This window comes from Panthera pardus, unplaced genomic scaffold, assembly GCF_024362965.1.
Source record: "Panthera pardus isolate Hobbes unplaced genomic scaffold, ASM2436296v1 HiC_scaffold_24, whole genome shotgun sequence".
Taxonomy (NCBI): domain Eukaryota; kingdom Metazoa; phylum Chordata; class Mammalia; order Carnivora; family Felidae; genus Panthera; species Panthera pardus.
In genome coordinates, this window is record NW_026526810.1 from 91,734,460 (window position 1) to 91,755,781 (window position 21,322).

Genomic DNA, 21,322 nt, shown 5'->3' on the forward strand with positions numbered 1-21,322 from the left:
GGGTCGTGATCTCACAGTTTGTTGGACTGAGCCCCTCATCAGGCTCTGTGCTGACAGAGTGGAGCCTGCTTGGGATTCTCTCTCCCTCTCTCTCTGCCCCTCCCCCACTCTCTCTTGTTTTCTCTCTCTCAAAATAAATAAACTTGAAAAAAGATGTGCAAAGAGGGGCACCAGGCTGGCATAGTCAGTGGAGCATGTGACTCTTGAACTCAGGTTTATGGGTTTGAGGCCCATGCTGGGTGTGGAGATTACCTAAAAATAATAAAACATTAAAAACAAAAAGAGGCACAGGACTTGAATAGACATTTCTCCACAGGAGATCTACAGATGGTCAATAAGTACGTGAAAAGATGCTCATCATCACTAATCATTAGGGAAGGCCAGTCAAAAACACACTGAAATACCACCTCACACCCATTAAGATAACTACTGCCAAAAACAAAAACAATGGAAAACAATGAGTATTGGGAAAGTTGACAATTTGCATCCCTTGTGCACTTTTGGTGAGAATGTAAAATGGTATAGCTGCTATGAGAAATAATATGGCTGTTCCTCACAAAGCTAAAAATAGATTGGCCATATGATCCAGCAACTCTACTTTGAGGTGTATACTCGAAAGAATTGAAAGTAGGTCTTGAAGAGATAGTTGTACACCCATGTTTATAGCAGCATTATTCATGGTAGCTAAAACATGGAAGCAATGGAAGTGTCCATCAATAGATGAATGGGAAAACAAAATGTGTGTAGTGGAATATTATTCAGCCTCAAAAAGGAAGGTGATTCTGATTCATGCTACAATGTAGATGAAACTTGAGGACATTATGCTAAGTGATATAAGCCAGTCATAAAAAGATACTGTATGATCCCACTTCTACGAGGCACCTAGAGTAGCCAAAATCATAGAAACAGAAGGTAGAATAGTGGTTTCTAGGGCTAAGGGGAGGAAATAATGGGAGTTACTGTTTCCTGGGTACAGAGTTTCAGTTTTATAAGAAGAGAAGGGTTCTGAGTGTGTGTGTGCACGTGCATGTACGCACACGTGATGCATTGTCCAAATACATCAAGCTTAGAAGACAGGCTAACTTTTCTTACCATAGCCACTTTTTAGGAAAACATACTTCTTTGGAACACTGGTCTAGGACTGTTTAGTGCTTTCTATCTCCAGGAGGGGGATGTTATGGGAAAGCAACTGGATACACAAAAGAAGAAAATGCACAAAGCGATTCCAAAAGTGATACTAGACTCTGTTGGGTCATATGGTAAACCAAGAACACTGATGCTGTATCTTCCTCAAACGAAAACGAAAACCTGTGTTTACTTTTACTCTTAAGTCCATTTAGGTTTCAAATGTGTTTTCTTCCCAACATTTTCAGACTTGCATCCTGCCCCATCCCTCTTCTTTTTCCATCTCGTTCCTCACCTCCCCACTTCTCTTTTCTGTTTGTACAGGGGTCTTCTTCCATGGTAAGTAGAATGAAGGCCCCCCAAAATGCCCATGTCTCCATTCCTGGTATGTGTGAATATGCTACGTCATATGGCAAAGGGGAATGAAAGTTGCAGCTGGAATTAAGGTTGCTAGCCAGCTGACCTGAAGATGGGGAGATTGTCCTGGATTATCTAGGTGGGCCAGGCATAAATTACAAGGTTCTTGAAGAAAGGAGCAGAGGAGAGTCAGAGGGAGGAGATATGACAACAGAAGAGGTCAGAGTGATATGGTATGAGAACAACTCAACTCACCTTTGCTAGCTTTGAAAATGAAGGATAGGGCCATGGAACACCAATAGTAGCCCCTAGAAGCTAGGATGAGGCAAGAAAACAAATTTTCCCCTAGGGCCTCCAGAAGGAATACAGCCCTGCTGACACCTGGATTTTAGTCCAGTGAGACCTATTTCAGACTTCTGACCTCTAGAGCTGTAAGATAATAAATTCCTATTATTTAAGCTCCTATATTTGTAGTAATGTGATACAGGAGCAATAGAAAACTCAGACATTTTCTGTCTCAGTCTCCTTGGGACAGCCATAGCTTTCCCAAGGAACATGAAAAGGCATTAGGACACAGACTTTCCTAAGATATTCACATGAAAACAATGGGTCATTTACTCAGTGGCAGATCTCTTGTCCAATAACTGAAAAACTCTTAATAATGGTGGTATAAACAAAATAGTACTTATTTCTCTTTACATAACCAGGTCACAACTGGTATTGTGGCTCTACAGTATCAGTAAGCACCCGGATCTTTCCTTCTCACCCTGGTGTGAAACCTAACAGTTCAAGATGGAGCACTATAGCCAACAAGACTGTCTTCTAGGCCAGTAGCAGGAGGAAAGGGAGGCAAAGAACACACCCCACTCCCTTCAAGGGCACTTCTGCCTATATCTTATTGGCCAAAACTTGGTCATAGAGCTATAACGGCCTGCAAGGGAGACCGGAGAATATATATTTCAGTAAAGTCTGCCCAGCTAAAATTCAGGGTTCTTGTGGTCTCTGTTAAAAAGAAAAAAAAATTGTCATTACTAATGAAGAAGAGGAGAAGCAGTATTTGACTATTTGGAGGCAAGCTGTGGTCTCTGACAAAAGTTGCTACGTAATCTGGTTTAAATTCAAGGGCAGAAGAATAGCTGGCCAGACTCCCAAAGCTCCCTCAGCGCCAATGAGTATTTGATAATTCTGTGATAATTTGTATTCTAGTGTGATAAATTCTAATTCAGAAGAAATGTTAACTTCACAGAACAGTGTCCAGGGTCTTGTGGATCATAACTACTTCCAACTTTGAATGAATGAAAGAGTTAGACTACCCTAACTTGGTAATTCAAAATTCCATCTTGGTCTTGTGACATTTTGCAAGGGTGTTAGATTTTTATTCCATTTGGGGATACGTAATTTCCCTGTGGGGGAGATGATTGGGTCCCTAATTATGCTGATGAAATCGTAATTGTCAAAGCCTCTTCTTATTTTTTTTTTGTTTTTACATAAAGATCCCTCCCTTGATCTTCAAGCGTATGAAAGTAGTGCTCAGAGATCTTTGTGGCTTCAAAATCCCTTCAGTCTTCCTTCCCACTTTATTGTCTCTGACGCCTTTGAAAATAAGTTGAGAGAACAGTTAATTATCTTCCAGTTTATACTGTAAGTGCCGTTGGGGTGGCTGATTTTGCAGTCTTCTTTATAAAATAACACTATGAAGGGACCTCTTTGTTTACAGAGAGTTATACATAATTTCTTCTTTTGTCGTGAAGAATAAGATGCCAAGATATAAGAACCAAAGGAAATAATTTGCATACTTATGCTTTTTTGGTCATTAAAAATTGTTTCTTGATTTTTACTGAATAAGAGACAGTCTTACATTGAACTTACTATGGGTCATTCTTCCTTCCCCAGGTTTTCTATGTGTTCTCTTTCCTTTTTGTGATGGTAGCCTGATTATACTTTATCCCTGAATTAAAATACTGCCCAAAGCTAGCAGAAGTCACAGTTTTTAATATAATGTCTTCAGAACAAGGTTCAACTGTTGACTGAAGCAAGGCTTTAATGCCTCTCATTTCTTGTGTCATGCACTCTAGTTAAATTGCTGCTCTCAGACATTGCTTCACTATTGGGTGTCAGTGACCATGAGGGGCACATCTATACAGACAGTCTTGAAATAGCATATGGCACCTTAACATAGAGTGAGACGTGATCAGAATGTGGGGGAAATGGGTACCAAAAATAAAATAGGGTACTTTCCGAGATGAATGACAAAAATCAAATGAGATGGTGGGTCAAGAAAGAATTAGAAGAGAAAATGAAATTGGGATAGGACCTGAAGGGGATGGGAGCAAAGATGCGGAGGAAATCTGGCAAAGCCAGAGGCAAAGAAACCATCTCACAATTTACATAGGTGCAGAATTCCACTCTCTGAACATTTGTGTTCCATTTCCATATTTAGAAAAGTAATAAGTCCATTATACTTAATAAAGAATTCACCAGAATTCTGTGAACTCATTGATGTAATTAACAATTCAGACATGGCAATCCTTCCCCCTTGTTGTTATAAATGAAAAGTTGTGAATCAAGTACATGGTTGTGAATCTAGCCAGCCATATTTCAAATAGAGTAGAGAGAAATGACTATTTTTTAAAATGCTGGATAAACAACACTGAAAAGCCACACATCCTGTATAGAGTCCTTGCAGTATAATAGGCTGAGGTGATTACAGTTAACTATAAAGCTGGTGTTTGAGCCCATCAGGAGAACATTGCAAACCTGGTGTCTTTAGTCCTAAAGGATTATATAATGTACCATTCCTCTCTCTGCTTGCCTTCCATTGTTTACCCTCTGAGGGCACTTAACAGAGTATCTGACAATAGCACCTGAAAAATAACAGCAGTAATAATGTATATTGTCGCACTTACTATTTTGAACTCATTTCATAAGATAACTTTAATGACTTGCTTTCTTGATTCAGCAGTACATCTTATTCTAAGTGATTTCGTAAACATTGTGTTTCATTGTGCTTCATTGTGCTTCTCTGAAGAAGGGGAAGAAGTGCAGATGGATGTGGGGGGGGGGGGGCAGGGGCAGGGCAGTGAGGTGGGGAGGGCAGGTATTTGGAAAAACACACCTCATCTTCTGGTCTGCCTGCAATCAGACTCAGTGCTGGACTGGGGATGTAGAGGGCTGGGAGAGCCAGACCTGACCACAGCCACTCTTTTGACACTCCCGGATATGATGAGCCTGTGCATTTGGCAGCCCATGAATTCCCTGATGCATTCTTCCTTCCTGTTTTCTTTCAGTGTATCTGAAAAGCCTACCCAGCATTCCAATGGCCAGCAACAACACCGCCAGCATAGCACAAGCCAGGAAGCTGGTAGAACAGCTGAAGATGGAGGCCAACATCGATAGGATAAAGGTGAGGACCACGTAGCCCACACCACTCCTCCAGCCTCGATTATGAGGAGCGTGGCTTGCAGCCACCTGTCACTTGACTTCCCTTCTATAGAGAGTGATGAAAGCAGTGAGGGCAAGAGAGAAACTTAATGATTGGGCAAACGTTCATTTTTCTAATGTGTCTTTGCTTTCTCCAGATTTCTCTCAAATGAAATGACAGCATAGATTAAAACTGGTTCTCCATGTAGACTTAAAAACAAAACAATAACAGCAAAACAAACAAATGAAAAACTTTGGCTCATGGCTGAGATCTAGCCAAGGAGATTGGAGAACACACAAAACGTATCAGGTCACCAGTTGACCTCCCTAACTTTGTAGAGACTGTCTTCTTATTTGGGTTTTAACTTTTCTGTCTTGGTTTAGGCTCTAAGTTTAAGTGTCTCTCTTGATTAATCCTGTCATGATTAATCCTTCTATTCACCACTGCAGGTTATGATTCTTCACTCTTTTATACCTCATTGGATTTCTTTTCTTCAAAACACTGAAATCACACATGGTCTCCCTAAGGAGAAGTCAAACAGCATAGTGGGTAAATGAAAGTATTTTATCAAGTGAAACTCAGAAATGTATCTCATTTTATTAAAATAACACTAGAACATTCTTCCAAGTGCCAAATTCTTTTTATTTTTTTTTTAATTTTTTTTAACGTTTATTTATTTTTGAGACAAAGAGAGACAGAGCATGAATGGGGGAGGGTCAGAGAGAGAGGGAGACACAGAATCTGAAACAGGCTCCAGGCTCTGAGCTGTCAGCACAGAGCCTGACGCGGGGCTTGAACTCACGGGCCGCGAGATCATGACCTGAGCCGAAGTCGGACGCTTAACCAACTGAGCCACCCACCCAGGCGCCCCCCCAAATTCTTTTTAAAACTAGAATATTTTTACTATTTTCTCCATACCTGAGTTAGCAGCCTAAACTATCTACCCAACCTTTGGAGTATGCTTGTAGATCAAGGGTCAGTAACTTAAAGCTCATGAGCCAGAACATTTATTTTTATAAATAAGGGTTTATTATAACACAGCCGTTAATTTACATATTGTCTATAGCTACTTTCCCACTACAACAGCAGAGCAGAGTAGTTACAACAGAGACCACGTGGCCCTCAAAACATAAAATGATTACTCTCTGGCCTTTTACTGAAAACTTGACTGACCCCCTGGTCTAGAACAATAGTTCTCCGCCCACCTGTACACTCAGATTACTCAGGGAACTCTATGAAAAGATCAATTCCAAGATAACACCCTAGACCAATTAAGTCAGAATCTCTTGAGTTATGATTCAGGCATCAGGTTTGTGTGTGTGTATGTGTGTGTGTGTTTTGTTTTTAATTATCACTTAGTTTCAATGTAAAGCCAAGGTTAAGAACCTAGGGGAAGGGATTTGCTCCTTTTTTTTTTAAATTTAAGTAAAAATTTACACCCACCATGGGGCTTGAACTCATGACCCTGATGTCAAGAGTTGCATGCTCACCCGACTGAGGCAGCCTGGTACCCAGGGTTTGTTCCTTCTAACTCCTATCAGATACATGCTAGAGAGTGAAGGGGGTGATGGTATTCCCTCATAAGTAAGCTAAGCAAATATCCATGGACATCTATCTATTTTAATCTTCTTTTTTGAGTTCTGATAATGGGGCTATAAGATGTAAACAGCTTCTCTTCTTTCAACAGCTTTAACTCTTCTTCTTTATTCATGAATGAGATAAATAAAGGGTCCTCACCATCTGCCTTGCTCCTTTACCACCTTCTTCATCTTGTCTTTTCCTTTTGCCTCTTCTTTCTTACCCCCTTGCTGAAAAAGTAGCACAGTGACTGCTGAGAGAAGTGAGGTTGTTCAAGGATTGTCACATCAAAATGAGACATTTAGTTCTTCTTTGGGAGGGACGGGAACAGAGGGAGGTTTTGCCCATGGACCTTCTGGAAAATGTCACTTTGCCTTTCAGGGCACCCCAACTAAGATAAAAGTGTTTGTGAGGCACTGTTGTGGTTGGCATTTTCTGTTACTCTTCAGCATTCTCAGATCTTCTCCCGAAGGAGGATGTGATGGTACTGGAGGTGATGAAAAGCTGGCAGTGGGAGAGAGAAGACAGAAATAGGCCTGTTCAGCCATAAGTCAGATCTCCATCCTCCCTCACCTGAGTGACTGACTACAAGGGGCTCCTAGTTGATCCCTGAAATCCCATCTCAACCGTGTCTCCATCCGTGCCATCAACTATCCTCCACATTGCTGCCAATGAAAATTTTCTATAAGAAAATCTCATTATGGGGGCGCCTGGGTGTCTCAGTCGGTTAAGCGGCCGACTTCAGCTCAGGTCATGATCTCGCGGTCCGTGAGTTCGAGCCCCGCGTCGGGCTCTGTGCTGCCAGCTCAGAGCCTGGAGCCTGCTTCAGATTCTGTGTCTCCCTCTCTCTCTGACCCTCCCCCATTCATGCTCTGTCTCTCTCTGTCTCAAAAATAAATAAATGTTAAAAAAAATTAAAAAAAAAATCTCATTATGTTCCTTTCCTATAGAAAATCTTTTCATGCTTCCCATCACCTATAAAATAAAATCCAAACCGTTGGCAGAGTATGCAAGGTGCTTCTGGCCTCTGCCCCTCTTTTCAGCTTCATCCCCTTCTTTTTGCCAACCTGCCATACTGAGCCACTTCTGATGCTCTTGATGGAAATTTCAAATGCCTGGAACATTCACTCACCTTCTTTCTGTCTCTCTGCTTTACTAACTCTGGCGACTCCTTGAAGGCTCAGACCAATCATTACATCCTTTGAGAAGCTTTCCCAGACCCTCATCATAAGGTTGGATTTTTACTGATTTTCAGTTGTTCATCTATTCTTTTATCTAACAAATATTTTACTGACAGCTTTTTGAATTGCCAGACCTTTGCTAGGTCCTAGAGAGACAAAGACAGATAAAGATGAAAACATGGCTCTTGCCCTCAAGGATCTCCTTGATCCCCCTTCCTAGTCTAGGAAGCGGTTACAGAAAATATGAACACGACCTATCACTGACATAAATAAGATAGCCAAGAAGCATAATCTCCAAATATAATCAGAAAGAAGTCAGCACCACACCCCAGTTCCCTTTGTATACTTCTTCCGAAGACACCAAAGGAATCACCACGGCAAGAGAGACGAAGCGTTCATCTAATAAAGCCGGCCCTGGGTGGTGATCTTCCTAGGCAATCTTCATATCCAAATCTCTGGACCCTCACTATGTCATTAGACCTCACATTGTTGGAAATACAGCAGCAGCTTGTATTTCTGTATTTGTTCTGCACATCAGAGCCAGGCAGGCACGCTGTGGTGAAGTGTCAGATTATTTTTAGTTCAGCTGTTGGCTAAACTGCAACTGTGTTGACAGAGTTGACAGCTAGATGGTTTAGGGCTGGGGTATGTGCCTTCCGGAGTCCCTTCAAAGGCTTCTGAGCACTCAGGCTTCTCCACCTGATGTGCATGCATGATCCCATCAGCAAGAGAGGGCTTCTTTCTGGAGATCCCATGTTTGTGATTTTGCAGTCAGAGTAGCGACCTCTTTAAGCTATAAAGGGCAGTGGTGGTGGTATGTACATGTGACAGAGCCCACTGTGGCTGAGGCCACAAGAAACAGGGGGCTGGGAACACAGTGGCCCTGGAGCTTCCAGAGTCCCATCAGCAGGCACGGCCCTATCCCTCCTGTGGCCTCCAGAATAACTTGGGCTGCAGAGAGAAGCTGTACAGTAAGAGGATCTGAATAGCATATTCATTTTTAAACCTTCTTGTGTCCTATCCCTTTGCATCACAGATCCTGGGAGAATTGGGCTAATGAATCCATTATCTGTTCATAAGCCTCAGGCATATATAAATTATACTCCCAGCCTTTCTGTGTTTCTTTGTTAGCATTTAATTCAAGGACAGAAAGTAAAGAGAAACTTAAGGAAGCTGGGAAGGGATCTGGCGACAGGAACGGAGAGGGGCGTAGAACTGTGACACTCAGATGTATGAAACAGCAATATACTCACACTGATGTTGAGCAGAGACAAATAAAAGGAAGCTTGTCCTTCGAGCACAAGTTGAGAGAGCATGTCCAAAAGTAAAGGACAGCAGGACTTCAGTAAATCTATTTATTCACCATTATATTAGGGCTCCTTGGGTTTCTAATAATAGGAGCCTAACCCAAGCTCACTTAAGCAGGAAGAGGGGATTGATTATAAAAGATACAGTGTGTCTCAGATTCCAAGAGCAGAAATGTAGCTGGGTAAGCAATAGAAATAAGAGCTGGAAGCCCATTGGAAACCGGGAGAGCTCTGTTACATGTCTCTGCCTCCCTTTGTATGTCTCTTTCTTTTCCCAAGAATAGATTTCTCAGCTGTCTGTTCCGTGTGGCAGATATGATGGCTGCCCACAGCTCCCAGGATCCCATGTCACTTCCACCTCCATGAAGAGGTGATAGATTGATTTAATTCCTTTTCAAGTGCATATTCCTAGAGTGGCATTTCTGTACTAGCAAGAGTGAGCCATCTACAGCTCTAATCAATGGACATTAGAATAGAACCACATTGCACAAACATTGCTCCTAGGAATTAACACACCCACATGAATGGGAAAGGAATGGATACTTAAGGAGGAGTGAGAATCATTGTAGGCTGGAAAGATGCTTTCTGACGGAGGGCATGGTTAGCATAATGAAGAATAATGTAGATGTAAGAAAAAAAGAAAGCCAAGGCCAGGGGCGTGGGTGAAATGAGTGCTTCTTAACTAATTGGATGCTCCATAAATTGACCCCACATAAAAACGTCAAATTTATTTCTCATTTATCCCAAGTAGACCTTTGCAACTTGCTCCCCTTACTCCCCCTTTCTCCCCCAAGAATATGCTCTGTAAATTCCCACCTCTCTGGTTATTCTGGGTCCCTCACTGAGAATGCCTTTCTCCTTATTCTTTTCATATCTACTACAGACTCAATGTTTCTATCCCCGACTCCTCAAAAAAAAAGTTCATATGTTGAAATCCTAACCCCCAATATGATGGTATTTGGAGGTGGGCCTTTGGAGGATGATTAGGTCAGGAGGGGTGAGCCTTCATGAATAGGATTAGTGCCCTTTTAAAAAGAGACCCCACGGGGTGCCTGGGTGGCTCTGTCGGTTGAGCGTCCAACTTCAGCTCAGGTCATGATCTTGCGGTCTGTGGGCTCGAGTCCTGCGTCGGGCTCTGTGCTGACAGCTCAGAGCCTGGAGCCTGCTTCAGATGCTGTGTCTCCCTGTCTCTCTGCCCCTCCCCTACTCGTGTTCTGTCTCTCTCTGTCTCATAAATAAATAAATAAATAAATAAATAAATAAATAAATAAATAAATATTTTAAAAAATTAAAAAAAAAAAAAGAGACCCCAAGGAGGTCCCTCATCCCTTCCATCGTGGGAGGTAATAGTAAGAAAACATCTTTGAACCAGGAAGTGGACTCCCACCAGATCCTGAATCTGCCAGCACTCTGTTCTTAGACTTTCCACTCTCCAGAACTGTGAGGAATAAATTTCTGTTGTTTATAATCCACCCATTCTACGATATTTTGTTACAGAACCTGAATTGACTAAGACCCTGTCCAAATCTTACTCCCCTTTTAAGGGTCAGCTCCAATCCCCATTTGTCCGTGAATCTCTTGCCATTCTGACCATTTTCATCAAACAAATTTTTCCAACTAGACTCCAGTCCTCAAAGTCAAAGACCACGTCATTCACCTGTCTGCATCCGTCAGGGCAGTGGAGTACTCAGGCATTCCAGAAACTCTTTTTGAGTGGATAACTTTAAGTTCATGTGTTAAGAATGTCATATAACAGGACATCAGGAGCTATACTCCATGTGATATTTCCAGTGACATTTATGGTTTGGGAAATTGCAAGCCTGAATATAAACTGGCTAAATAAAACTGTGATCACAGGAGAAGTTTCACTGAAATGCAAAAATGAAGAGAGGACGGGCAAATAGTTTCATGTCATATGTATGATTATAAGTAGCCAGCGTTTATAGTACACCTTCTTTTTAAAACAGTTCAACATAAAAATAGACCCGATTTTCATAACTGACAAATATGTGTAAATTATTGAATTAAAGACAAAGGTTCCTTTTTCTTAGAGGCTGGGGGAGGGGCAAAGGGAGAGAGAGAGAGAGAGAGAGGAAGAAATCATCTTTCTGATGATTGATTCATAAAAGATTGGAATTGTACCAATCATAAAAAAAAAAAATGGTACTGAAAAAAGACCAGTTAGACATCACACTTGGTACTAGAGAGGGGACATACATCCTAAGTTTGAGGCTTTTGAAGTTTTTCTCCAGCATTTGAAATGAAAGTTTTAACATCTCTTCCCCAAAATGCTTGCATTTGATTTATTAGGGAGAATAAGATACTGTCCTCCTCATAGGCCAATTGAGAGAATTTTCAGGGACTATAAAATCAGTACAGTATGTCAAAGGACTTAAAGAGGAAAGGGTTGTGTTCAGCATTGGCCAGTCCTAATTCTTTCAATTTGCGGATAATGAAGCAAAAAATTTTAAATTGAATTCACACATACGTTAATAATTGAGCTTGGCACTTCATTTTTGTGACAGTTGATATAACTTTTAAAAATTCAGTAGGTATTTGTTAAGCACCACACACATGCTTAGCCTTACACATTGTACCTAGGGGCTACAGAAGTACTGTTAAACCTTGATGATTTGAAATCCCTAGAAAATGAATTTCTCTGGATAGCCCAGTTTTCAGGCCAGATGAAGTCTCCCTTTTTAAAAATGTAACTATTTTGGGTGACACTTTTCAGTGTCTTTCTTTTTTATTAAATAAATGTACTTTTTTGGTGACTATTTTCAAGTTATTAATTTCAAAAATATCATTCTATTTCCTTTAAAAAAAATCCTATAGATACAACATTAGTTTAATACCACCCTTGGAGGAGAGGAGAGGGGAAGAGAACTTAGAATATTCACTCATTATTTTATAAATAAAAAATAGTAGATATTTATCCATACAATTTTACTTTCTGTAGTATTGCAATCAAAGTTTGACCCTGGGTACTCCTCACACCCAGGAAAGATCCTTTCTACTCAATTATGGCCACCCGCAGTGATACAGACACCATGATGTTGAGAAGCATGTCAAAGAATACTGAGGTTTCTTCTGCATTCACTAGTGTTAAACTGAACATTTGCATTTTTTCTTACATGAATTACATATTAATGGTTCAAAGAAAAATGAAGGCTTAAAAGTAGCCAGTTGCTTTTGACCTGAGCAAAAGACCTTTCTAGACAAATGTCAGACCAATCTCTCCTACTTTGGAAATTCTGTCTCTTCCGGAGGTTGGCAGTTTCTTTGCCTTCAGGTACGTCACCACGCCTATGACGGGCGATGTTCAATGTTCATAATAACTTCCTGTTTCAGGCCTCCATCCCAGCACAATCTTTGAGGTCCTTTAAAGCAACAAGTTAAAGTTAAGTCAACTTTGGGTGGTGCCTTTCAGGCAACTCAACTGAGAGGGTTGATTGCCATCTCACACATGAGACTTCCCGCATACATAGGCAGTGACCACCTGTCAGTGCTTACTTCTTTGCCTGATGGCTTGCAAGCATTTTGCGACATCAATTTTAAAATGCGTCTCGATCTCAGAATGTAATGAAGACAGATGTATATCCTTACATACTGTTTAAATTCTTGGGTCTGATTTTTACCTTAACACCTGCTTCTCAGAGCTGTCATGGTATCTGCCTAGGGTGGCTTCCTATGTTTTCAGAGCCTAAAATCATAGTGTGGCAGCCTTTGTTGGGACTGTGTGGAGTGACCCTTTCTTCCCTCCGGTGTTCTCAGCCCCGGTCTCGTTTGGAGAGATTGCCGGATAGCTGGGCGTCAGCAGTGGTCAGTCTGGGGACATGCACACGCTTATCAAATGTCATTCCTTTACCTGTGCAACAGATGTCATCTCCCTGCCTGAGGACACGCTCCACCATCTGCCCATCCTAAATCATCAGTCTTGGTTCTCTATTTCGTCAGCTCCAACAATGTACAGACACAGTGTTATTTCTCCATCTTGAAGAAAAATTTTTTTAATGTTTATTTATTTTTGAGAGAGAGAGCATGGGCATGGGAGGGGCAGAGAGAGAGAGGGAGGGAGACACAGAATCTGAAGCAGGCTCCAGGTTCTGAGCTGTCAGCACAGAGCCCAGCACAGGGCTTGAACCCACGAACCGTGAGGTCATGACCTGAGCCAAAATCAGATGCTTAACTGACTGAGCCACCCAGGCGCCCCCTTAAATAAAATTTTTAATTTTTTTCTCTTGACTTACCCACTTCCTCTCCCAGCAGCTGCCTCATTTGTTTACTCTGCTTTGCAGAACTTCTTGAAAAAGTTGTCTGTATTCACTACCTCTGATTTTCCCTTTCTTTTGAAACATTATTTTTCCTCTGGAAGTAATCTCAAAGGTATAACAGGGTTGCGAATATAGTATAAAGAATTTTGTTTTCCCCTGAACCATTTGAAAATAAGTTGTCAACAGCTGCCCCATCACTTCCAAATACTTTAGTGTGTACTTTCTGTAAATAAAAACATTCTTCTACATAATCATAAAGTACAGTCATCAGAATTAGAAAGTTAACATTGATATGTTGCTACTTTCTAATCCTCAGACCTCATTTAAGTATTGCAAATCACCTTAATAATAATAATATCCCTTTTAGCAAAAGAACCTAGTTCAGAATCATGTGTTGCATTTAGTTGTCCTGTCCATAGACTTCCTTCACTTTCATGACCTTGGCACTTTTGAAGATTATGGGCCGTCTATTTTGTGGAATACCACTCAATTTGGGTTTGTCTAGTATTTCTTCATGATTAAATTCAGTTAACAAAACTGGGGCATTGATATAGAATTGATGGGGATATTTGTCTCATTGCATTCTATCAGTGACATGTGATTTCAAATTGTCACTGTGATGTTAACTTTGATTACTTAATTAAGGTGTTATTTTCAAGTTTCTTCATGTAAAGTTCTTCTTTTGTCTTTTGTAGTTCAGCAACATTTGTATTTGGGGGGAGGGACCTTGAGATCTATAACTATCCTACCCCTCAACAAACATTTTATTCTTTTATTAAAAAAATTTTTTTAATGTTCATTTATTTTTAAGGGAGAAAGAGACAAAGTGTGAGCAGGGGAGGGGCACAGAGAGCGATACATAGAATCTGAAGCAGGTTCCAGGCTCTGAGCTGTCAGCACAGAGCCCAGTGTGGGGCTTGAACCCATAAACCACAAAATCGTGACCTGAGCCGAGGTCGGATGCTTAACCGACTGAGCCACCCAGGCGCCCCACAAACATTCTATTTTTAAAAACGTATTTAATTATATTGATATGGACTCATGGTTTCCTCTTTTATTCGGTGGTTTATAATTGCTACTGCCATCATTTATTTTGATGTTTTAATTGACACAGACTGAGAAGCTAGCTACCGTGTCCTTTTGACATGACTCCATCATTGTTTGAGTGCCTCCTTAGTGTTTGGTACAAAAAGATGATGGTGTAGGGGCCTCTTGTTATTTTCTTGCCCCAGCCCTAGAATCATCCTTTCTCCAAGAGCACTAGTTCCTATGAGAATGGTGTTTACAAATGAAACTCTGGATGCTAGGTGTTGTCATTGCTGAAGCGTTTGAGGTGTTGCTACTCTTAGTCCCTCTCAGTGGACGGAGTTAGAGAATACTACACACACACACACACACACACACACACACACACACTTTTACATCTGCATTTCTTTCTTTCTTGTGTATCCATGTATATGTAAGCATGAGTTCACACCGACACCACCAGGTCCTGTCCTACACCACAGTACATTCTAGCTTTTCCACTTCCCGTATTTTTAACTTCCTTCACTGACAGAGAGGGTCCTGGCTCCCCTTGTCCTTATCTGGTCAACTCTCCTGTAGGGAACCAAGGTCCCATATTCCATGGCCTCTCCTCCCAACATGAATGCATTCGCCTCCCACTTGGGCTCCTATGCTCCTATCCCCTGTACAGATGCTCTCCTCACCCTGCGTAAGCTCTGACATCCCACCGTGGGCCTCTGACCTAGTGTGGAGCCCCCCGTGCTTAGTCCCACCAATCTCTTTAAGACTGAACTGTTCATGAAGGAGGAGGAGGCCCCATTTGCTCTTTTTTTTTTTTCATTATTGTTTTAGAGAGAAAGAGCACGAGTGGTAGGAGTGATGGAAGGAGAGAAGAGAATCTTAAGCAGGCTCCACACTCAGTGCAGAGCCCAACATGGGGCTCGATCCCACAACCCTGAGATCATGACCTGAGCCAAAATCAAGAGTCAGGTGCTCAACTGACTGAGCCACCCACGTGCCCCCCAGTTTGCTCTTCAACCTGTTCAGTGAGACTTTCACTCCCACCATTCTCTTAAACCTTCTCTCACCAAGGTTGCTGAGGGCTGCAGTTGGCTAAATCTAACTAAGTCAATTCTCAGTTTCATCGGACGTGGCCTACTGGTAGCATTTGACATGGTTAATGATTCCTTATGCCTTGAAGCATTTTCTTCAGCATTTGGCTCTCAGCAGCCCCCACTTTCACAGGCTACTCCATCTAAATTCCCTTTCCTGGCTCTGCTTGAGCTCCCCAGCTTCTTACATTGAAGTGTCCCGGGGTTCAGTCCTTGTCCCTCTCTTTTCTATCTAAACATGCTCTCTTGATGATCTTATTCCTTCCCAAGGCTTTATCCACCATCTGTAGGGCCCTGACTCCCAAATTTATAGCTCTCATCTACATCTCTCTCAAACTCCAGCACTGTATATCCCACTGATAGCATTTTAATTTCAAACCGAACCTGTATTCTTGATCTCACCCCCAAAACTTCTCTCCCTGCAGCTTTCACCAGCTGAAATGAGAACAGCTTCGTCTTTCTACTTGTTCAGTCCCACAACTTTAAGAATTATCCTTACCAGTTCTTTTGCATTCACACCCTATCTCCAGTCTGTCATAAATTCCTGGTGAGTCTACATTCAAATACCGTTTATCTAGAATTATATTACTTCACACCACTTCTGAACCACTGCCACCTCTCTCTTAGATTACAGTGGTAGACTCCAGGGCAATCTCTGCTTCCTCCCTTGACTCCCCAAAAGTACTCCGTGTTCTCCACACCAGCATTCTGAGTGCTCCTTTCCAGTGCAAGTCAGTGCCTCCCCTTCTTTCTGTAAGTTTTTACCCAAAGATTAATTACCTTCTCAATTGAGCCCAACTATTGTAATCTGTTCCCCACCCCCACTGCACACACCCACATTCATAATCTCTTTTACCCTGCTTTACTTTCCATTTCCTTATAAAATTTACTACCTTCTAACATTCTCTCTAACTACAATAGTTTCTTTTCTGTTCTCTCACTCAAATTCTATATACGCAATTATATATAGAATTCTCCCACTCAAATACTATATAAGCAATTTCTTTATGCTGTATATTGGTATAGTTTGATTCATGTTGCTTCATTTGAGGTTTTCTGGGTTACTTGAACCTGTGGACTTGTTGTTTTCATCAGCCATTATGTCTCTTTCAGCCACTATGGCTTCAGATATTGTTTCTTCCTTCTTCTCCACCCACAACTTATCTCCTCTCCTTTCGAGACCCCCATTACATGTGTATTCAGGCCCTTCAAGTTGTCTTCTAGCTTAATATTTTGTGTTCATATTTTATCAGCCTATTTTCTCTCTGTACTTAATTTTGGGGAGTTCCTATTGTCGTTTTCAAATTCACTCATCTTTTCTTCTGCAGTGTCTAAATCTACTGTTAATTCCATCCAATGTATTTTTTTTTTTTTTATCTCCAGAGATGTGATTTGGGTCTTTTAAATATCTTCCATGTCTCTTTCTATCATGTTTTGCTTTCTTCTATGTTCTTGATTGTATGGACAATATTTAAAATAGCTATTTTAACAACAAACCTCCTTATCTATTAATTTTATCATCTGTGTCAATTCTGGGTCTTTTTCTTTGGATTAATTTTTCTCCTTATAAGGGAGAGATTTTTTTCACACTTAATTACATGCCTGATTTTTTTTTATCAGATTCTAGACATTGTGGCATACTGGAATTTTTTTGTATTCCCTTTAATATTTGGGGGTTTTGTTCTCTAGTGCAATTAAGTTACTTAGAAGCATTTGATCTATTCAAGGCTTACTTTTGAACATTGGCAGGTGGGTCCACAACAGCCTTTAACCTAGGCCGATTTGGTACCCCTTCTGAAGCAATACCCTTTTTAGGACTCTGGTCAATCCCCCATCTGTTATGAGATCGTGGAGGCACAAACTTTTCCAGCCCTGCGTGATCACCAGGGATTATTCAGTTGATCCTTTCTGAATTTTTTTGTACAGCTTCAAGCAGTTTTCTCCCACATATGTGCTGATCAGTATTCAGCTAATGACTCAAAAGGAATCCTCTGGAAACCTCCAGAGCTCACGCTTTCTGTCTCCCTCTCATTCTGTGTCTGTGTAGCACTTTATTCTCTGTTACTCTCTCTTCAACTCAGGGAGATCCCTGAACTCTGTTTGGGTAGCCCTTCCCTATGCCATGGCCTAAAAACAGTTTTCCCTTTTTTTTTTTTTAAACATTGACTTTTGAGAGAGAGAGAGAGAGAGAGCAAGTGGGGGAGGGGGAAGAGGGGGAGTGGACAGAGGCTCTGAAGCAGACTCTGTGCTAACAGCAGAGAGCCTGATGTGGGGTTCAAAATTATGACCTGTGAGATCATGACCTGAGCCGAAGTCGGATGCTTAACCAACTGAACCACCCAGGGACCCCTTTTTTAAACAGTCAACTGGGACAATCACGGGGCTTATCTTATCTCCCTTTTCTCACGGGTCACTGTCCTGTCCTACCTGTTGCCTGACATTTAAAAACTACTTGTTCATATATTTCCAGTTTAATTAGTGTGTGTTTTTTCATCTGAGTCTGAATTAGAAGCCTAGAATATTGCATAAGTTCCACAAGGACAGGAATCTTTGTATATTTTGTTCCTTTATTATCCCAAATATCCAGACCTATGCCCGGCAAATTAGGTACTCAGTAAATAAATATTAGTTGAATAGAATATTTATTGAGTAAGATTGTTTGAGAACTCCTTCAGCAGTTATCTGAGTGTCTACTTTGTGTCTGCCACTGATTATACAGTGGATAAAGCAGATACAGTTTCTGCCTTCATAGAGCATAGTGCCTAAAAAGAAAGACATACATCAAACAGCAAATAAATAAACGACGCTTGTCATTATAAATTGTGAGAAACGTTTTTCTGTAAATGGAAAGAAAGGGTGCTCTGAAAGAACATGATGAGGGAAGTCATTATTGGATGAAGCGGTCAGTAAAGACTCTGCAAAGAGGCAATATTTCAGCTGACTCCTAAAGGAAGAGAAGAAACCAGCCTATGGAGAAAATGGGGAAAAAAATACTCCGGGGAGTTGTATAAATGAAGCTCTAAGGCATAAGAGAACTTGGAGCTTCCACAAAATTAGTGAAGGCTTGTGTGGGGAAGGGAAGGAGGCCACACACAAAATTGGAAAGATGGGCAGGCCCAAAGCATGCAAGCTTCACAGGCTGTTTTAAGATGTTTTTGTTCTCTACAAAGTAGAATGACAAACTATGAGAGGTTTTGACTAAGAGCATGATATGAGCCCATTTATATTTTTAAATTAACTTCCTAGCCGTAGTATGGAAAATGCTACTCTTGGCACAGTAGTCAAAGCAGGGAATTCATTTAGAACTGAGATTCTTCAACTTTTCTGCCTTAGACCTGTTTGGTAGCTTACTGAAGCATATGGTCCCCTCTTCAGAATGTTTTCAAATTACAAAGGAAAGTAATCCTATTGAAATACAGTTTATCAGAATATTTTTTAGAAAAAAACATTTGTGATAAAGTTATATATGTACTCCTTTATTAACTGATTATATAAGATCTCATAGTGGGTCTATAATTATGAGGTAGATGAACATAAATGAAATGTTCAGATGTTTGCAATAGCTAGTAATGTGATGGAAAATATCTGATTTCTATGGGGAACCAAGTCAGAGGGCTAATGCTACTGTTGTGTGTTGTCTACCTCTGGGAATGAAATAAAAAGAAATACTAAATGAAATGGAAGATGCTAAATTTCCATTTGAGGTTGGTGAAGATAAAGATGTAATTTTTCTTATTAAAGTTCACAGACCACCCCCTGAATTCTATCTGTTGAGTCTGTATTCATCTGTTTGAGCTGCTGTAATGCAATACCATAGACTGGGTGGCTTATAAACAACAGAATTTTTTTCTCATGGTTCTGGAGACTGGGAAGTCCAACATCAAAGCACTGGCAGATTCCATGTCTGATGAGAGCCTGCTTCCTGGTTCATAGATGGCAGACTTTGCACTAGGTTCTCACATGTTAGAAGGGGTGAGGGAACTCTAGAATCTCTCTCATGTGAGCACTAACTCCATGCATGAGAACTCCAGATTCCGTGACATTGGGAATTAAGTTTCAACATATACATCTTGGAGGACACAAACATTCAGTTTATAGTAGACCCTTTGGGAAACCCAAATTAATCACTTTTTGTTTAAGAGGTTATTTCTGGAAACGTGGAGAAAGAATATGGAGGCTTGAATTAGAGCAGTCACAATAGCAATAAGGAAACAAATTTGAGATATTTTCGGAGGAATAATCAACAAGACAGAAAAGAGAGAGATTGCCTGTGGTTACTGGGAAAGTTTTCATGGAAGTAGGCCTAAAGGTATTTAATGGAAAAGACAGGGTAGGCAAAATCTTGGCAGGGATAGTCAGAAAGCAAGAAGACTTTCCAGGCAGACTATTTTTGCTGTGACTCATTTTAAGTAAGGGATAAGGATGACACTATGCATTCTAAAGGAAGAGTATTCATAGGATTAAGTCAGAAACACTGAGACTCACTACTCAGCCACCCATGAGCTGTGAGACCTAAGACAAACAACTACCTAATGAAGCCTCAAATTCACATATTTCAGATGGGGATAATAATAGCTTGTGACTCATAATGTTGTTGTAAGTATTAAATAAGATACTGTATGTAAAGTGGTTAGCACATTTCTAACACATAGCAAGAGAAGATAAATAATAGCAATTATTCTCATTCCTGCTAGGATTCTGACAATGTGTGGGACTATCACCCACAGGAAATTGCAATCTGGTTAAGGAAACCAGATAAAACCCGTAAAATATTTTTAAAAAGAAACCATTCAGAATCAAGTGGTCAAATATAAGACATATGCAACACGTAAGCTTAATTTTTCTCAATGTAGCACTTTTTGTTTAATAAAAAGATTTTGAAAACCTCTGCTTCACACAGGCATACCTTGTTTTATCGTGCATTTTTATTGCATTTCTCAGATACTGCAGTTTTTTGTTGGTTCTTTTTTGTGTTTTTTTACAGACTGAAGGTTTCTGGCAGCCCTGCCTTGAGCAAGTCTATTTGTGTCATTTTTCCAACAGCGTTTGCTCACTTCACGTCTCTGTGTCACATTTTGGTAATTCTTGCAATATTCCAAGCTTTTCCATCATTATTATATTTGCTGTGGTGATCTGTGATCAGTGACTATGACTTGCTACAAGCTCAGATGACGGTTAGCATTTTTTAGCATGAGTATTTTTTACTTAAAGTATGTTCGCTGTTTTCTTAGGCATAAAGCCACTACACACTTATAGACTACAGGATAGTGTAAACATAACTTTTATACACCCTGGGAAACCAGAATATTCATTTGACTCGCTTTATTGTGGTATCCACTTTATTGCAGTGGTCTGGTATGAAACCTGCAATATCTCTGAGGCATGCCTGTATTTGTATGTGAACATTGCAGAATAGGGATGGTGCTGGATCTCTTCTTAACAAGTGAGTTTTAGATACGCCTGTTGCCTAGTCATTGCTGCCTGCAGCTGAGCTCCTGTTTGGGGTAATAATGACCATGGCTCAAACAAGTAAAAGGCACACACACACAGTGATTGAGATTCAGTCTGAAAGTCTGTCCTTTGCTTTCATTTAGAGGAGCTAAGAGAAGAACAAGTTGTTTCCTTTCATTCTATCATAATAGCATTTCATGAAGATGCACAAAGAATTTCAATTTCAACCTTTGGAACTAGCCTTGCATTTGAGTAGCTTCTATGTGGATAGCTGTGGCTTAATGGCAAAGCATCAGGTTCAGTTCTTTTTCTGCCATGTGCTTTGCTATATGACATTGGAAAACTCAAGCAATCTGCTGAGCCTTAATTTTTCACTTATGAAAGGACAATAACGCTTCTTACCTCGGGATAATTGTGTAGATCAACAGGGAAAACGCAATGTCTAAAACATAGTAGGAGCATAATAAAAATCTTTTTATAAGCAATGTAATATCAATTAAAGAGCAACGCT

General features: G+C 40.6%; 1 protein-coding gene across 3 annotated transcripts in view; it reads left to right on the top strand.

Moving 5' to 3' along the window:
• The window catches only part of GNG2 (G protein subunit gamma 2), a 121,140-nt gene that overhangs the window by 90,040 nt on the left and 9,778 nt on the right, over positions 1 to 21,322 (top strand). For all 3 annotated transcript variants that reach the window (XM_019451816.2, XM_019451817.2, XM_019451815.2), the window contains one exon: positions 4,770 to 4,885. In XM_019451816.2, coding sequence (XP_019307361.1) covers positions 4,799 to 4,885 — 87 coding nt within the window. In that variant the 5' untranslated portion in view covers positions 4,770 to 4,798. The remainder of the gene's footprint in view (positions 1 to 4,769; positions 4,886 to 21,322) is intronic.